The sequence below is a fragment of the Uloborus diversus genome, chromosome 1 (genome assembly GCF_026930045.1).
Source record: "Uloborus diversus isolate 005 chromosome 1, Udiv.v.3.1, whole genome shotgun sequence".
NCBI lineage: Eukaryota > Metazoa > Arthropoda > Arachnida > Araneae > Uloboridae > Uloborus > Uloborus diversus.
The window spans coordinates 93,930,497-93,949,578 of record NC_072731.1 but is presented as its reverse complement, the minus strand read 5'-3'; the positions used below and the strand labels follow the sequence as shown (position 1 = coordinate 93,949,578).

The 19,082-nt window shown below is 34.7% G+C and overlaps 1 protein-coding gene across 1 annotated transcript in view; it reads left to right on the top strand.

Moving 5' to 3' along the window:
• LOC129225548 (glutamate receptor ionotropic, kainate 2-like) overlaps positions 1-19,082 on the top strand; it is a 79,745-nt gene that overhangs the window by 33,620 nt on the left and 27,043 nt on the right. Inside the window, exons 5-6 of the mRNA XM_054860380.1 lie at positions 55-108; positions 13,406-13,564. Of these exons, the coding sequence (XP_054716355.1) occupies positions 55-108; positions 13,406-13,564 (213 nt within the window). The remainder of the gene's footprint in view (positions 1-54; positions 109-13,405; positions 13,565-19,082) is intronic.

Below are 19,082 nucleotides of genomic sequence, written 5' to 3'. Positions count from 1 at the left end.
GAGAGCTAAGCGTTTTCTAAAATATAATTTTTAATAGTTTCATTTTCTTTCCAGGCTCAGCAAGTAGGAATGGTTACTGAAAAACAGCAATATCTCATTACTAACCTGGTGAGTTGAATGACTTTCTTCGTCGCTACAATATTAAGACAAAGTATATGCGTACCTTCAATCTAAACTAAGTTTAAAGTTGCATTACGGCATGGTTAAACAAATACACAAACATATCTCGTAGATAAATATCAAAATTTGTTGAAACCAACAAAGTATGATTCTGAACTCTCCATATTGTCGATAGAGAAGTTTGAAGAATATCATTAAGATCGATTTCTCGATTAGATTATGTGCATTTGTGTAACATCTCAATCATGTTCATCATTGTGAAAGTCGAAATCGTGTCATTGCATGGGTAAAAACATTCTTAAAATGAAGACAAAACAAGAAGTTCTGTCTAGAACTAAACGAGCCTACTTTCCCATATTCCAATATCGACTTTCTAGTATCTGATCAGTATTCTCAAAATTTGCAAAAACCATAAATTATTTCAAATATATTTTTTTACTATTTTAAGCTGATTTCGAGGAATAAAGTATGCCTCGCTCATCTAAAGAATTAGATACGTAAAAAATAAATAAAAGAACAAACTGAATACATAAATTAAAAAACTTTAGCTCCAAAATAAAATCAAAAAATATTAAAAACAATTATTTCACAGTAAAAACCATGGCTGCGGAGTCGGAGTCGGAGTCCATCTGATTTTGGGACAAAAGAGTTAGATTCGAGAGCCGAAAGTTTTAAATTCAAAGACTCGGAATTGGAATCAGTCATTTCCCCAAAAAGTCCGCAAGTCTGCCAATATTTGCAGAGTCGGAGTCGGACTTATTATTTGATATAGGAGTTGGAGTCAGAGTTCAATTTCCAAGAGTCGGAGTTAGTCATTTTTCCTCCGTGCATAAAATTTTGCCAAAGCTACGAAGTCAGATTCAAAGTCGGATAGTCGGAGTCAGGCGCGGATCCACGGGAGGGGAACTGGGGGAACGTTCCCCCTCCAAAATCCCAAGTGTACTTAAAATTTTTCAGAATAGAATACAGGAAAATTCCTCGGTTTTTTAAAATTTGAACTTGAAGAAAGGCGCTAGTAAAAGCGAGGAGAGAACTGTGAAAGCGGATCGAAAGAGAGATAACGGCGAGAAGTTCTCTCCACTCCCTCAAAAAAAAAAAAAAAAAAAAAAAAAAAAAAAATCACAACAGTACCAAAAACTGTTCAGTAAGCAGAGTACAGGAAAAAATTTCCGTTTTTTAGAACGTGAACTAAGGAACCAGGAAAAGCTATTGGATAACAGCAGAAGCGGATCCACGGTGGGGAACAGGGGGAATGCCCCCACCCCCCGAAATCTCAAAGATACCTAAAAAATTTCACAACGGAGTGCAGAAAAATTCTGTTTTATAGAACTTGAACTTGAAGAAAAACTCCAGGAAAAGCGATTAGAAAATAGCAGAAGCGGGTCCACGGAGGGAAACTGGAGGAATGTCCCTCCCCCCCCAAAAAAAAAAAATCTCATACGTACCTAAAAAATTTCATAACAGAGTACAGCAAAATTCTTTTGTGTTTTAGAACTTGAACTTGAAGAATGCCACAAGGAAAAGTGAAGAGAGAATTGCAAAAACAGATTCCAGGAGGGAAACTTGGGAATGTTCCTCTTTTTCCTCAAAAAAAAATCCCAAATGATCCTAAGACTGTTCAGAAAACAGAGTACACGAATATTTTTCCTGTTTTTTAGAACTTGACGAAAGGCTCCAGGAAAAGCGATTCGACAATAGCGGAAGTGGAGGGGAATCCACGGAGGGGAACTGGGGAAATGTTCCCCTCCCCCCAAAAAATCCCACGTGTACGTAAAATTTTTTGAAACAGAGTGCAGGAAAATTTTTCATCTGTTTTTCAGTACTAATCTTTTAAAATAAGTCTTTTTGAACACAAACCTGTTTAAACTGTCTTTTGTATTTATTTGGTGTAGAGTATTATTATATGTAAAGCTTCCACAATTTAGTGGCACAACCAGAGGGGGAGGAGCGTACCGTCCCAGAAGCCAGATTAGAATGATTTTAAAAACATTTATTATAATTAAAGAGAAGAATAGAACGTACCTGGGGGAAACGAAGTTATTTTAAAAGAGGGGAAAAATGTCGCGAAAATAATATAAATTTCTATTGAATAGAACCTTGAAAATTTTCAATCGTGGCGGATTATTGATCAGTTAATTACATCCCGCACCTCCTATTTCTTTTATCCTCCTTCCATTTTTTTTTCCCTATTCGTTTTAAAAATAAGAAAATCTTCATAATGCTACGCTTTGGAAGTATCCTTTCCCCCGCCAAAACCTTTCAAGAGCTCCTCAAATCTCATTTTCAGGCCTTCATTTTCGAAAAATTTCCAGGGGAGGACTGCCTAAGACCTCGCATTCTAAAAACATCGAGAATCGTTTAATATTGCTTTTTTGGAGCTTCAAATTTGAAAAATAGCCGAATCCCTTACGTTACCGAATATGGTCTACAGACACGTTTTTAAGACGAGAATTACGAAAATTTCTTGACAAAAGCTCGAATGCTCTCGTAGGAAATCTAAAAATGAAAAAAAAAAAAAAAAATACAATTGTAAAAATCTAAGGGGAGAGCGTTTAAATCCTTCGTCACTAATATCGCTTAAAAACTTCGTTTTCTAAGACTTCAGTTTCGAAATATTTTTTGGGAAGAGCCCCAGAACTACATTGCTCGTAACATCATCAAAGTTTGTCTGTAACTGCGTTTTTGGAACTTCAATTTCGAAATATCGGGCGGAGGGGTGATCAATTTAAATCTATTCTACAAAAAAAAAAAAAAAAATCTACCGGGGTAAGCCCCAAAAAGTCCCATTTCTTAACAAACTGCAAAACTGCTTTTTAAAACTTCTAATATTTTCCACCGAAGACCCCTCCTCCCCCCCACGAACCTTTCCTCCCAGTATAACTTCATCAGAGACCGTCTAAAACTGTTCTTAGGACTACAATTTCAAAAATTTTCCGGGGAAGAACCCCTGGACCCCCCTACCAGTTGGTGAACATTTTAAGATTAAAATATAAAAACAACAATACAAATACAGCAATGAGCAAAACGGTTTTTAAAATTATTTTTTGAGAACTGTACTTGCAGAATTTGCAATGCACAATTTTTTTTATAAGAAGCGTTAAGACGCAGAGGATAAGTTATGTAGCTCAATTTTCATGGTTAGCCCCCCCCCCCATAAACATAAATTGCTGAAAAAGTTCCCCTCCCAAATCCATAGTCTGAATCCGCCACTGGTCGGAGTCCGAGTAATTTTCGGGGACAGGAGTCGGAGTCAGGAGCCCCAAAATTATCGGAGTTGGACTCGGGAGTAGGTCATCAAGAGCTATTTCCAACAAAGTTTGTTTGAAGTAAATCCGCCTTTAAGTTCGGAATCTATATTGACTTTCAGTTTCCCCGTAGGTGCTAATGTTAAGAGATTTGAACTGTTCAAAATTGAACGAAAAATTGTTCCAATCAAAAAATGAATTATGGGAATGAAATGTCTTCGCCGAGATCTTTCTAACAAAAAAAAATTGTTCGAATCGGACTACTTATTCAAAAGTTATTGGGGGGGGGGGGGGTACAGACAGACAGACAGACATTTTTCCCCATCTCAATACCCTACTTTCCAATTTTTAATTTTTTAATATTTATCTAAATATTTTATTTATTTTTGACTTTTTTTGTTTTTTGGGATATTTTTAAGATACATTAAGCCTTCTTTCCTGCTTTTTTCTTCTTTCTCTGACTTTTATTGGGAAAGTAGGCTAAAAAATGAAGGTCGAATAAAATTTAACAGATAATTCGCAACTCCAACGAACTATAGGGGGCACTGCAGTCACTGTCTAATGGCGGAATTAAAAACTAAAACAAACGCATGTGGTAACGAAGAAAATGCTAAAAGTGTTGTGATTTTTGTTGTTATGTATGATTTTTTCGCTTTATTCATTTGAAAAGATTTTTCAAAGTCTTTTTGGTTATTCTGACCCATATAGAAAGAGATTAGAAACCAAAAAGTATTACGAAAGTAAACAATTAATGCAGAACACACAGTAAGTTGTTCTGAAGCAGCCATTTTCACGATGTTGAATTCAGAATTCATAAATTTTTGGTTCGCTTCGAACGGCATTTTCATTTTGTACCGTTTTTTTCTATACATTAGTACATATTAAGTTCAGTTTCGTGACATTTCCGGCATTTGTTGACATTTTTGTCACATAGTGCACATACGTGGCAGACTGTCAAGAGTAACGTAAGATAATTTATTTCTATGACTATATGATTGGATATCTAAAGAAATCATGCATTTAATTCATTCGTCATGGAAATGATTTACCTGATATGCGAAATCTTGTCAAGATACATTATTCTTTCACGCAATTTTAAAACCATAACCTTATAAACAGATTTTTGGCGAACTTTTATTTTTTATTGTTCAAATTCTTAACGTTCTTTCTGTATTTTTCAATCTGTTCTGCGATAAATATTTTCAAGAAAATTTATTTGCATACTTTCTATTTCAGTAGGATACTGTAGTAACAAAGGTTATTTAAATCATTTATGTGGAATTAGGTTAAGGAAAAGTGTCCAGTCAATGTTGTTAAGTTCGTTTTTTTTTTCTTCATCGAATTGAAAAACTGATATTTATTCAAATTCACTCAGAACAAAATAAATAAAATGTGTACTCACAGTTTATATATGGTGGTAGTTTTCTTTTCAGTTGATTGACCATTATTTCTTTTTATTTATCGAATTCTGTAATCTTACTATCATTTTATTCCACTCATGATAAAAATTAAAAATGGTTTAACTAAAAACGCGAAATCTCGCCAAGGCTACTTTGCTCGCACAATTCCAAAACTATAATCCTAAACAAATTTGGCGAAACCTTTCAGCTGAGAATAAAAGGAATAAAGTAAATTCTTTCTCGGTTAAACATTTTTCATTTTGTTCTACGATAATAAATTCAAGAAAATATTTTGCATACTGTCCATTCCAACTAAATGCTGCTGTAAAATATGATTAGTTAAATTAATTTAAGATTAAAAAAAACTCATATTCTTACAAATTCATACAAAACAATAAAAAATTTTACCTGGTATAACGTTATCCAATTTTGTTAATCCAGAGTTTTCTTGTTTACGCTTCCACCATTAAATACTTTATTGAAAGAAATAAGGAAAACTAACATTATTTTGAGAAGCTCGAGAATACTACTAAGGGACGAATTAATTTTTGTTGTTGAAGGCGTTCTTAGACATGTTGAATGCGTTACTCAGAACAAACTGACCGCGTTTACGTCAACAGATACACGTGGAGCGGAACGTGGCAATGTTTTAGTTGCATTCGCAGTTTTATAAATCACCGCAAGGTAGCGTATTCGAGCGCTGGAGTTCCGAATGTACATAGGAGGCCATGTTAAGACAAAAGTGACGTTTCCTATTTGAAAATCTTTTATTCCAAGAATTTTCCAGTGTCCATCTGACGACGTATCGGCAGATTTTGTTAAAATTTAGATACGTCTCATCAAATGTAGCGCAAAAAAAAAATGGAGTTCCATGTCCAGTATCAGCTTGGTGACATTTGGCGATATTTTTAAAGAACCTCACGTGAAACCATAGGTGAAAACTTCTTAATGAAAATCTCGGGAAATTATTTCTCAATAAGAGAAACTAAACTACGAGAGTGGGGAATGGATTTGGTGTCCATTTTTCAATTTATCGCCAGATTTGTTCACCAATCGACGGTATCAAGACAAATTTGACTCGAAAAATGAGATTGCATATCCTGTGTCAGCTTGGCACTATCGGTAAGCATTGCGAAGTTTCTATAAAGTAACATATAAAACTTCTCGTTACTTATCGACAAAAAATGAGTCCAGAGCTCTTTCCGATAAAGTTTGTTTGAATCAAATCTGCCCTAAGATCAGGAATCATTAGTGCTTTAAATTTCCCCTTAGTTGCTAACATTCCGTTTTTTGAAGTGTTCAAAAAACGCCTACAAAATACAAGAATCATAAGTATTTTTGTGCACAATCTCCGATAAAAGTTTTTTCCAATACAAGTTTTTCCGAGAAAAGCAACATTATAATACATGATTTACGTGAATATAATCATTAAATTTTATAAAAGTTCTAATCTTATAATCTTATTCATTTCTCCTTTTTATTTATTTATTTATTTATTTATTGACCTTTTTTTTAATATAAAAAAATTAATAAACTTGTAAGAACAACTTCTTTTTTTTTTTTTTTTTTTTTTTTTTTTTTTTTTTTTTTTGCACACGGAGTCAGTTTGTGCAAAGGGACACAGAATTTTAATGTTTCCACTTTAGATCCATCCCTTCGGTTAAATTGAGCAATAAAGTTTTGTGCATTGTGTCCCGGACTCTGAGAGTTACTGCGTATGAAAAATTTGACTTGATGACTGTTTGTTATCAAGTGAAACCATGTTGACTTTCACCTCAGCGTGATGCCTTTTACATCAGAGACTACAGGGCAGATAGAAACAACTTTTTTATAGGACTCGACCGATGGTTCAACAATTTAGCCATCGGCATCGGCATCGGCGGCCGGTGCTAACTTGCAGGAAACATCGGCCCATCGGCCTTAAAAAACATCGGAAAGCCGATGGAACTGGCCGATGTTTTTGAAAAATAAGGACCTTGGTTGTTTTACTTTTTAATACAAAGTAAAGGGAGTTATTGTTTTCATATAAAATTGTTTACTTAAATTTCAGTATGAATTTCTATTTTAGTCACCCCTGAAAGAGTTTTTAATACTGCATTCAGGTACCAAACGTGTTAATTATTGCGTTGTTTCTTGCGGCTGGATGTACGTATGTATCTCTCATAAGTCATAACTCAAAAATGGTAAGCTGTAGAAGGCTAAATTTTCGCATATGGGGTGTGCGTACGTTCCAGTTGTGCACTTCCCTTTTTGTTTTCGATCGAGTGTTCTAAAAAGCCTATTTACTCATTTTTTGTGGCTATTAACTACTTATTTCAATGGAAAACTGATATAGCGTCTCAGACTGACGATCATTTGGTGATATATTGCTGAATTTGAGACGATGGAAACAAATATGAGATGGCGAAACTGGTTTTGTTTCATTTTGTTAGATTCCCGTTAAACCGGCGGTAATTTTTAATTTTTCGATATTTGTAATATTAATCACTGTAATGCAGTCTTTTCTGTATTGCTTCGGCGGAGCTACAAGTTTGGGGCCCGTCGAAATACCTTTTTGGGGCCCTATTTCTCTATCACAGAAGTTCTAAAACATTTATCATAAGCATTTTTGTAACTTCTACGGTGCCCCAATGGTTATGGGCCTCTCGCGCAATTGCAACATTTGCTAAATTTTAAATCCGCCACTGCACGTCAAAACAAACTCGGGTGCAAGTTTTAAAAGGGTTTTTCTGCTCAATGTTTATGATTGTTTTGAACTCTATTTTTATGACTATTTTTTGTATTTCCGAGAACACTTGCCTGCCCCTCCTCTCACTCCCTCAATTTCTGAAATTAAACTCTAGTTGTACTTCTTAGTTGTTTAAAACTAACACCATTCCTAAAATTAGAGATTTTTTTTTTTCAAGCTTCATCTATCGTTTAGGAAGAATTTAGAATATTAATGTAAGAAATTGATTAAAGACGTTTTGAATGGTGACATAATTCGGAAATCAAAAGGTCTTTTGAATTTTTTCTTCAGAAGTGCTGAAGTAGGTTCAGAAACTCTTCCGAGGCGTTGGTGCTAGCGGTTCTGTACTAAAAAAATGATCTTTCAAATCCCTGTCATTCTTATCAATTTATTTCTGATAGATTTTTTTGAGCAATCGCGATTACTTATTGTTCTCATTTGACTGTCCTTGACGTTACGCTGATTTTATTTCCCCTCCCCCACCTCCCTCTGCCGCACTCCCGCCCATCGTCCTCCGCAGGCGCGGCTCCTCCAGTCCTGAGCAATGTCCCCCGAAATCCACTTCTCCTGGTCGGTGGTGTCCATGTCCTACACACGCTCATACACACACATACACACACACACACACGCCTATGTCCATACACAAGTCTATGCACACACAAGCTCACACATGCACAAGCACCTACACACACAGAGACATACACGCCTACGTGTGTGCACAGGTCTACGCACACACAAGCCAACACACACACACAACTATACACACGTAAACGCCCATGAGAAGGGCAGGTTTGGGGGGGGGGGAAGGAGCAGTTTCTAGAAACAATAACTCCAATGAGTAGGGTCCTGTCGCAACTCGTGATTGCGAAAAACATAATTTGAATTAAAAATATTAGAACTCAAATTAATTTTTTTAAACTTTTTTTTTGCCATCGGCCAACGGCATCGGCCATCGGCCATCGGCAATCGGCCATTTGGAAGAAAACTATCGGCCATCGGCCATCTTTGAACAATCGGTCAACAATCGGCATCGGCCCATCGGCCAAAAAATGCCATCGGTCGAGCCCTACTTTTTTATTTCCCTATGAGGTGGATGTCGGTAGATAATCACACTATACACAATCAGTTTAAAAGATTAAAAATTTCTACAAAAACAATACACAATCTGTGACCCGTAGGTCGCATGTAACCCGCGGAATCTTCCAAATGTAATTATAAAGTATCATATCCTCATTCAAAAGTATCTGGAGGGGGGGGGATTTGGGTTATTTAACAGTATCGCGGAGAACAGACTGACAGACACCTTTTCACCACATCATTACCTTACTTTGCAATTTTGTTTTTCATGCTTATTCAAAAATGTATTTTAAATATTTTATTTATTTTTGACTTTTTTGCGGTACTTAAATCCTTCTTTCCTATCTTTATATGCTCTCTTTTATTTTTACGAGAAAGAGGAAAATAGCAATTGGATAGATTTTCTCCACTTGAATAATCGTACTTATGTGCATAATCCTCAATATCTGAAATTTGTATCACATATATATTTGCTTTGCTTCAAGCAATTAGTTTTCGATATCTATCTGACAATTTATATCGCAAATATATACTTTAAGCAGAATGCTTTCATTAAATTTACTGCACATATTCAATATTCATACACTAGTTAAAATTACATTTGATATAGTTGAAGCGTGCAAAAGATATTTTATTGAACGAAATTAACTATATGTCTCCGAAATACTACATTCATCGTTTAAGGACGATAAATATAGTAAATCTCCTGTAGTTCTATAATGTTACAAAAAAAATCACAAAAGAGAAATAGTTTTGAAGAGTTCAAAATTTTCAAAACTGAGATTTTTATGCATGTCATTCATTTTTTTTTATTATTATTTACTAGTGGCACCCGCACGGCTTTGCCCGTAATAGAAAAATTAAAGGTCTTTTGGTTCGCCTGTATATTTACAAATAATGTATGGTGAATTTTCTCGCCAATTGGCTTGTACCGACGTTACAGTTCCACGTTATGATAATTTCGTATCTCGCCAATTGGCTTGTACCCATGTTACGGTTCCACGTTATGATAATTTCGTAATTTATGATAGTTTTTTTTCTTAAAATTTAAATAAAAAAAGAACCACATCGAATTTTCGAAAAATCGCTTCGAGGTGCACACCCCCATGCTACATACTAACTTTGTGCCAAATTTCATGAAAATCGGCCGAACGGTTTAGGCGCTATGCGCGTCACAGACATCCTGCAGACATCCTACAGACATCCAGACATCCAGACATCCTCCGGACAGAGAGACTTTCAGCTTTATTATTAGTAAAGATAATATGCTGAATATTTTTCTTCCAAAAGGAAAAAATACATTGATCTCAAAATTTTTAATGAAGACATTTCATCCATTACTAAATTACATTTGCTTACTTCAAAAATGAAGTTTGATATTTGCATATCATTATAACATTAAGGAATTGAGCGGACAAATATGAGCCACAGCTATTGAATGTATTAGCTTAAAAGTTCTATTTTTTTTTAAATTTATCTGTCATTGAAACGCGAAATAGTCTTCTATCACATCAAATTACATACATGTCTGATTCTATTTTGCATCAAATATATTTCTTTCAAACAAGTTCTTTGACATTCACATAAAATACATGTTGTAAAATTTGTAAGGAACTTATAATTGATAGTTAAAACTCTTCCAAGCCTTCAACTAACCAATAAATTATCTCGTACGGTACACTATGAAAGAAAAGAAGCTATATCGGGGGATCGCAACTGGTCTGCAAAAGGTAAAACCTCTAACGCAGCACCATTGAAAAAAGTATTCTTTTAGCTGTTTTAACTTTCAAAATGTGGCTAAAGTCAATAGAATTTAGTGATCGTATTTGAGGATCATACACAATTAGCTATCTTCTTCATTACAGTATTTTCAATGAACCAGTTTCCATTGACCAAAGAGCCTACTTGTTGCAGCAACTTCAAACACAGATAAGTAAATTCCGTTAAAAGGGGAAAACAAGGGGATCATTGCAGGTAGAATTTTGGAACTACCTACTCCTTGCCAGGTGCAAACCGGAATAGTTCGGAGAAACTCCGATAAATTGATTTTCGATTTGCTTAGGTTCAAACGATGCCATTTGATAAAGTAGATGCGAGGAAAACCGTTTTGTATTTCAGTAACATCCAAAAGCAAGCATCAAGTTACCAAATCATCATTATAAGTCAACTGTAGGTTGAAATGTAAACGGGTGTTATCAAAAATCACCACCCGTATAATAAACCAGCTCACTGCATTTCATTCGTAAAGACGTCAAAAGTATGGCAAAAACGTTCTGAGGGGAGAACAAAAAGCCTTTTTTTTTGTGTTTACTTAATTTTTTTAACAGATCTAAAAAACGTTCAATATACGCTTTTCCTTTTTTCGCACTACGAAAAAGTAATATGCAAATCTATATAGGGTAAGTGCTCCTGTAGTCCGCTAGTCTCCAATAGTCGGTCACAAGGACATAAAACTGTTTATAAATATTATGTGCATGACTCAAAATCGGATATGATGGCATTCCCCCATTCGTTTACCTATCCCCAATTATCATCCAGTATCAGTGAACGTTAAGTAGTAACGAGTTATTTTATTTTAAGTGGTGTGTCCATCATCCTAGTTTAAGATTCTTACTTTTTTTGTGAAGAATCATCTTTAAATGTTAAGTACACTTATTTTTTTTCGTTCTACTGTGAATTTGCTTTTAATTATGTTTTAATGGATTGTATAACATAACGCTTCAATAAAAAATAAACTCCACCGAAGACTCAATTATTTTTAGAGGGGTGGCCGACCATTGGGTACTGAATTCTCATGCATTTCCAATAGTCGGCCATGGCAGATTGAAAACTAGTTCTATACTGTTTGATTGATCTACACAGTAGTCAACTGCGTACATAATATGGATTTTCTAACGTTCATCAAATAGTAGTTAAAATAAAGAATTTTCACAGCGGCAATTTATCTGGTTTGAGTAAAAATTCCCTTCATGGCGTTATTTCTTCAACAAAAAAAAATGTTTAAACTTTGTGCTTTAACTTTTTATGACAAAAAGATTCATTTCGTCATTTTATTGCTTCTAATGTTGATTTTAACTTAGAATTCTCAAAAACAGGTGTTGTAAATATACAATCTATCGTTGCGTTTAGAATGAAAGTTCTGTTACTCAGCATGTCATTACGAAATAGTGATTAATCGTTTTTTTTATCAAACCATCTAACGATGGTGATTTGATTTTACTAAGGTTAATTATTTCAAATGTTGGTATCACTTCTTATTACTGCTTCTATAACCAAATATTTAATTCCTAGGGCTTTATTTCTCAAGGAGAGCTAAATTTATTTCTTGTTTAAAATAATGCTGACTTTGCTTCAAAATTACATTACGTAGCTAGAAATTCCATTTTAGTTTATTCATCGTTTACTAATATTCTTGTTGAAAGCTGTATGATTCTCTGCATGACACCGCCACCCCGCCCCCTTTCTCAATTCACCTACAAACAAGCCCATCATTTGGGCAATCAAGGGCGGAGGGGGAAATTGACCCCTCTTGATTTTCAAAACAATGCAATTATGCATTTTGCGTTTTTCCTTTAAAATACATTGAATTCATACCCTCGATCCCCCCCCCCCCCTTTCCCCCGAAAAACTTTTAAAATACGGACGAGCCTATATAATTCATCTTACTCCAGTTCGTTCACAGCGAAGTGCCATTGTTTTTTGTGATAAATTTTCTTTTCAATATGACTTTGATTGCTAATCTTTTACGCAAACAGATTTTTACTTGCATTGTTTTGAGGTGAAATTATTTCAAAAACTGCAATTTCAATTTTATGTTCGGTACGTTGAAGTTCATTCTAATGAACATGTACCAGTAAAGTGTCGATCATATCGATCAATAATTCGCTCTGTATTGGTCATGAATTCTATCAAATTTTTTGTTCAGTCTTTATGTTAACATAAACAGTTAATACAGAAACATTTTTCGCTAATAGGGGGTGGGGGGTATCCAAGATGAAAAGGATTGAATGCAATTTTTTTTTTTGAGGTAATTCACGGATCCAGGTGAGGTTGGCGTGCACATTAGTCACTTTCACATCATTAATGAGAGGGCTGACACTGTTATTTTATATTCCCATGTGACCATAAAACCGAATGTCACTTTTTGTTTTAATTTACATTTCATCTGATAGAACCTAACGCCCCTTTGATATTCTTCTGCGATCCCTTAGTGTCCCTCCCTGCCTCCCCCCTAGGTTAAGAACCGCTGATGTAGAAGATAAATAATAAACAAAATTACTGTATGTTGCATTTGATGCATATTCAAATTGATTGCAGTTTGGAAGATAATATAAAGATAAACGTTGCGAAGACATCAAGAGGGCAGAATGCTTTCGTAATTACTGGAATAATTAGTTTTGCAAGTACACTGCTGTGCTGTAAGTTTTGCATTCAATTTTGTTTAAATTTACTCATTCATACCCCATAAGAGTAATGAAAATAAACGGCCGACTACTGGGTCATGCATGGCCGAGCACTGGATTTCTATGGCCGACTACTGGAGCATTTTCTCGTATTAGCAATAGTTTTGTTTCTAAAATAAAAATGTTTTCATTCCAGAAATAAGTTGGTGAACCATTATCAGAAAGGTATAGCCGAAAGTCTCAGAATGTTTTTATTGTTGTATTGATTGCTGAAATTTGTAGGTTAACAAAAACCAACGACCGATCTCTTAAATGGCCGACTCCTGGAGCGTTTACCCTATATTTATATAAGAAATGATGTTGAACTCTTTGTTCTTTTGTTCGCGGGCATAGGAAACCAAAATTCATTTTCTTTGGCCATGTGTTTGACAGGATCTTCACACTTTAGATTTGCAAGACTTCCAGTATGGGAAGAGCAACGTAACAGCCTTCCGCATGGTGCAAGAGACTGCCCCCGACTACGTGAAGCTGGTAGAAGCAATGGCTGCTCCCCCTTACAACTATAGTAGAATACTGGACTTTGGAATCAGGGTAAGTGTAATAATTTAGCCGTAGAAAAAAAGTTTGACTACTTCTTTTCATATCGGCTAGAAAAGTCTAGGTTTTAATGGGAACTAATTAGTCAATGTTTTTTTTTTCACCAATTCATAGTGGGAATCAGTTTTTAATCCATTTGTTGATTACTATTTTTCATTAAGATTGACTTCGTTAATTGCACCCTTTTTTATTCCTCCATTGTCAAGTAAGCTTGTAGTCGAGTACAGAAAGACTGGAATAGCGCTATTTTGAATGAATTTCTGCGGTAATCAATTTTTTTTAACTGGCTCGGTTTTTTTCTGAACTCATATTTAACATCCACGTTTTAAAGAAATTTTTGGAATTGCTTTTAGGGAAAATGTCCAAGCTTTCTTTTGGTGCACATTTCATGTATGTGCCAGTTTATCAGAAGTACGATCAAATTTAAAAAAAAAAAAAAGCTGCTTACTAAGATTCGTACAAAAAGAACAGAGAAACGTATTCAGTGAGGAAATCGTAGATGTGGCAAATGTTGGCGACAAAACCGCAACCTTTTTTGTTTACACCTGCTGTCAGTTCTAGTGAAATAGCATATAGTATGATAGTTGCTTCTTTTAAATTTCGGGAGACAATTTGAGGAAGTAACAACAATGAAGCTACACTGTGTTTTAGCTTTTACTTTTACTTTTTTTTCCGGATGAGTATATTTTTAACAATTGTTTTGAAAAAGACATAAAAATTAGGATATTGTGGGGATTTTCTTCGTTTGCAAAAATCATTAAAAAGACCCCTAAACCGAAACCAATTAAAATAAACAGCTAAAATATTCTTAACACGTGCAGACTGTTATGTTATTAAAATTATTGGTGATAAACAAATTCGCTTTTTTATGTTCATTGTTTGAACCAACTGTTACATTATAGATGTATATAATTTATCTGAATTTTTACTATGAAGTGAACAAACAGACTTTCAGTTGGTTGATAGTAGTAATTCAAGAGTTGTCAATTGAAAGTTAAAAAAAAAATTTCGGAATACTAACTAGTTTTTTTTCTTTTTTTGAATCTATATTACCGTAAACGCGGGCTACTTTGGCCCAGATTTTGGAACTTTTCTCATTGATTTCTCAATAATTTTGTAACTATTCATATTTCCAAGCTGTGGTAACTTGTTTTACACATCTAGAGATCTCTTAATTTAATTTTTGAATAGTAATCAGTTTATTTCCAAGTATTTTTACCCTTTATTATTGTTTTTTATTTGGGTTTATGTTACCTTTGCGTTTGGGTTACTGTGGCCCAAAGTGGTTTTCCTTATTTAAAATCATTGTAGAACTAACTCGAGTCAAAGAAATAAGTGTGCTGATAGAGAAAATATTTATTTGAAAGAAAAATGCATTTACAAGAAGTTTGAATCACACATAGGGCAAAAAACTACGTTTAGGGAACATTTATAGGGGAAAGTTCGAAATAGTAATATTGGGCCACTGGTTGATGAGCACGGAATTTTAATTCAGGACGATAGTGATATTGCTAATGTTCTTAATAGCTTTTTTTCGAGTGTTTTTAACGATAACTGTATCTCAATAGTTGACACCAACAAGACACAAGCTATAGTACAGCTTGAGGACTTTGTATTTTCCAGGGATGACGTTTTACTTCATTTGAAAAAAATGAAAGAGATTACGGCTCCAGGACCAGATAATATTTATCCAAAAATTTTAGTTGAGTGCGCGGAGGAATTAGCAGATGTAATCGCAAATATTTTCATTGCTTCTTATAACTCGGGGACAGTGCCAGAAGATTGGAAGCTGGATAACATTACACCGTTCTTCAAGAAAGGGTCTAAAGGGAGTGCGGGAAATTATAGACCTGTGAGTCTAACTTCGGTGGTTTGCAAAATTTTTGAAACATTGATGAAAATTAAGATAGTAAATTTTCTAGAGACTAATAATCTCTTGACTAGTTTTCAGTAAGGTTTCAGGAAAGGTAAATCTTGTGCAACTAATTTATTACATTTCTATGACAAAGTTACCGTGGCTTTGTACAATAAGAAGCCTGTAGATGTTGTTTACATTGATTTTCAAAAAGCTTTCGATAAGGTACCGCATGTTGCTCTACTTAGCAAATTAGCTGATATAGGAATAGGAGGGAAAACTTTCATTTGGATAAAAAACTGGCTGACCGGAAGGAAACAAAGGGTAGTTGTAAGGGGAAATTATTCTAATTGGAGTGAGGTCTTAAGCGGGGTTCCTCAAGAATCAGTGTTAGGGCCTGTTTTGTTCATGTCTTTATGAACGATATTCACAAAAATATTTCTGGGAACATGAATTGTTTTGCTGATGATGTCGAAGTTATGGGGACTGTAGAAAATGAAGAACAAGCAAATCAGCTGCAAGAGGATCTAGATCATATTACGGAGTGGGCTTGATAAATGGGGTATGGCTGTTAATGTTGGGAAATGTCAAGTGCTACATTTAGGGCATGGAAATAAGTGTACAAGTTATTATTTGCAAGGTTCAGTCATTAGTCAGGCAGAAAAAGTTACTGATCTGGGCGTCTCAATAAGTCAGGATTTAAAGTTCAGCCAAAAGTGTAGCATAGCTAGTAACAAAGCCAATAAGATGCTTGGGTTTATCAATAGATCTATTTCAAACAAATCTAAAGAAGTTCTGCCTTTATATAGAAGTTTGGTAAGACTCATTTGGAGTATGCTGTTCAATTTTGGTCTCCTTATCTTAAGAAACATATTAATGTATTGGAAAGGGTTCAAAGGCGGGCTACAAGGCTAATAAATGGACTTTCTCATTTAGACTATGATTTCAGGCTTAGAAGGCTAAAAATGTACAGTCTTGAGCAAAGAAGAGACCGAGGGGAAATGATTCAGTTGTTTAAATTTATTAAAATGAAAGATGTTACGGGGTTGAAGTTTAGCACTGAAAAAAGAACAAGGGGTCATTGTTTTAAGCTATTTAAATCTCAGGCTAACATGGATATTAGGAAAAATTATTATTATAGCAGGGTAGTGGAACCTTGGAACAGTTTACTGGAAGAGGTGGTAATGAGCAAAGGAGTAGATAGTTTTAAGAGGGCCATTGATCTTCACTGGGGATTGTAAATTGACTAGGACCAGTCTAGCTGGGCCCAGAGCCTGTTGCTGGTCGTCACTTTTGTATTTGTATTTGTATAAATATCTGACAGTTTCAGTCTTACTTTACGTTCAGTATTTAATTTTCTTCTTGAAATATTGATCAAAAAGGGATATCAAGTTTAAAAAAAAAAATTTTTTTTCTGACTCAACAGTATATTTATTTGTAACATTGAATCAGATGGCAATTAAGGAATAGTTTTAGAAAATACCCTTCAGAAACTCTCAGTTTAACAATATGATCCTTTTTCTTGCAATAAAACTAGAACAGTCTTTAAATTTATAACTTCTTGTACAGGATTATGAGTCTAGCTGTTTGGGAGGAATATATGGCGCATAATTATCATTTGATTGCAATTTCGAGTTTGAGTGCTTAAGAATTTTCTATTACTTTTGAAAAACAATATAACTGCTTTAATAATCAGATATTTAAAAAAGGGTATTTTTTATCAACAAACATATTTGTATGCCCACTAGTTAGGAGAGACTCCATCTGAACAAATTTCATGCACTCCTTTTTTACACACACCACAAAGCAAGTTGCATAATTTATTCCTTTTTTTTTTAACTGTGTAATTCACACTGCAGCCAGTTTCACCCAGAAAATTTTTCTTAAGTAAAAATACTTTTTCCCATCCCTGATGTATTTTTGGGTTGCCAATCATTCCTTCTCTTTTTCATCATTAAAAACTCATAAGAAATTATTGCTAACAAACACAGCAACTCCTTGTCACACTTTAATAGTGAAGCAGGCGTTCGCATATGCTCTATGTACTGTTTCCCTTAAATTTAATAGAATTTTCCGATCAAAAGCTACTGAGAGAACAAAAGTATTTATATGCTTTCAACTTCATATACCTTGTATTCATAAGTGTAACTTCTTCAGCACTCTATGAAACCCCGAGCCTTGCAAGAGACAAATGAATAAATGATGAGTAAACAGCCCATGAATTATAAACTTCCGCCATTACAATAGTATTTTTGAGAACCCCCTGTCTACCCTTCAGCCCCCATGAACCCCTAGGGGTTCACAAACCACTGGTTGGGAAACGTGTAGATGAAGAAGGATTTGTGTTTAACTTTTGAAGTAGGAGAACATTTCACAGGCTGGAAGAAAGATGAGAAGAGAACACTTTTGAATAGGCTATTATGTCAGTGACACAGCAAAGGGGGGGGGGAGGCCGACCTCCCTTCCCCAAGGCATTGGTTTTAACATACGTATGCGTATACTAATACAATAGTTTATGCATATGAAAGGACTGTCCACACTACACTTATCTTCCATTTTTCTTACTACAACAGGTAAACATAAGCAGCTCTAAGCACACAGAACTACTAAATGCAACTTACTGCAATAGTTGTGGAATTAAAGTATCTCAAAGTTTGACTCAAATAACATGGATGTTAGGAAAAATTATTAGTTTAGCAGGGAACCTTGGAACAGTTTACCGGAAGAGGTGGTAATGAGCAAAGGAGTAGATAGTTTTAAGAGGGCCATTGATCTTCACTGGGGATTGTAAATTGACTAGGACCAGTCTAGTTGGGCCCAGAGCCTGTTGCCGGTCGTCACTTTTGTATTTGTATAGTTGTTTTAAGGAAAATTATTTTTTTTAATGTGTGTGCATACCTAGTTATTGTCTCAGAAATTACCGACGCAAATAGGAGTATTTGTATCGAAAAACCGAACAAAATTATTTGATGCGATTTTTTATCATATAATGCATTGAAACTTGCTACTCGATCAAAATAAGGTGTTTATTTAAAGGAAAAAAGATATTTCTTACAAAATTATTATCTTTTTTTCTCTTCTATAAACTTATTGCAATTAAACGGTTGCTCATCTAGTATTTATTACTGCGTGCTTGCGTCTTGCGATCATCATATTTACTCCTTCTATGGAAAGGATTAGGATTTCCTAAGTGTCTGTTTAGTCAGCATCTGCTACAATCCAATCATGAAAATTATCGTGAAAAATGTACTCCGTGATGCTTTATTGCGGGTTACAGGTGCCTTCTCTGAAAACTGTTGAAACAAAGGATCCTAAATTTTTGGGCACTTTCAAAACTTTTTGGTGCATTCCATGCTCTCAACATTTGCTACTTCTTCTCTGGCGTGAACAGCTATCTTGGGAAACCTGAGCTCATTCTATTCTACAACATTAAAATTCCATAAAATTTTCAACAAATTTTAACAATATTTGTAAGAAGTAGCTGCAACTGGGTAAATTTTTTTCTAAACTTCCTGCAACTTTTAATTCCTATTCATCTTCCATAATGAAAGCTATGCAACTGAGCCCTAATGAATTGAATCTGCAATCTCTCTCTTTATACGTTGCCGAGAATTCCAGGTTTTTTCTTGGGTTTTCCAGTTTAAAGCATTAATTTTA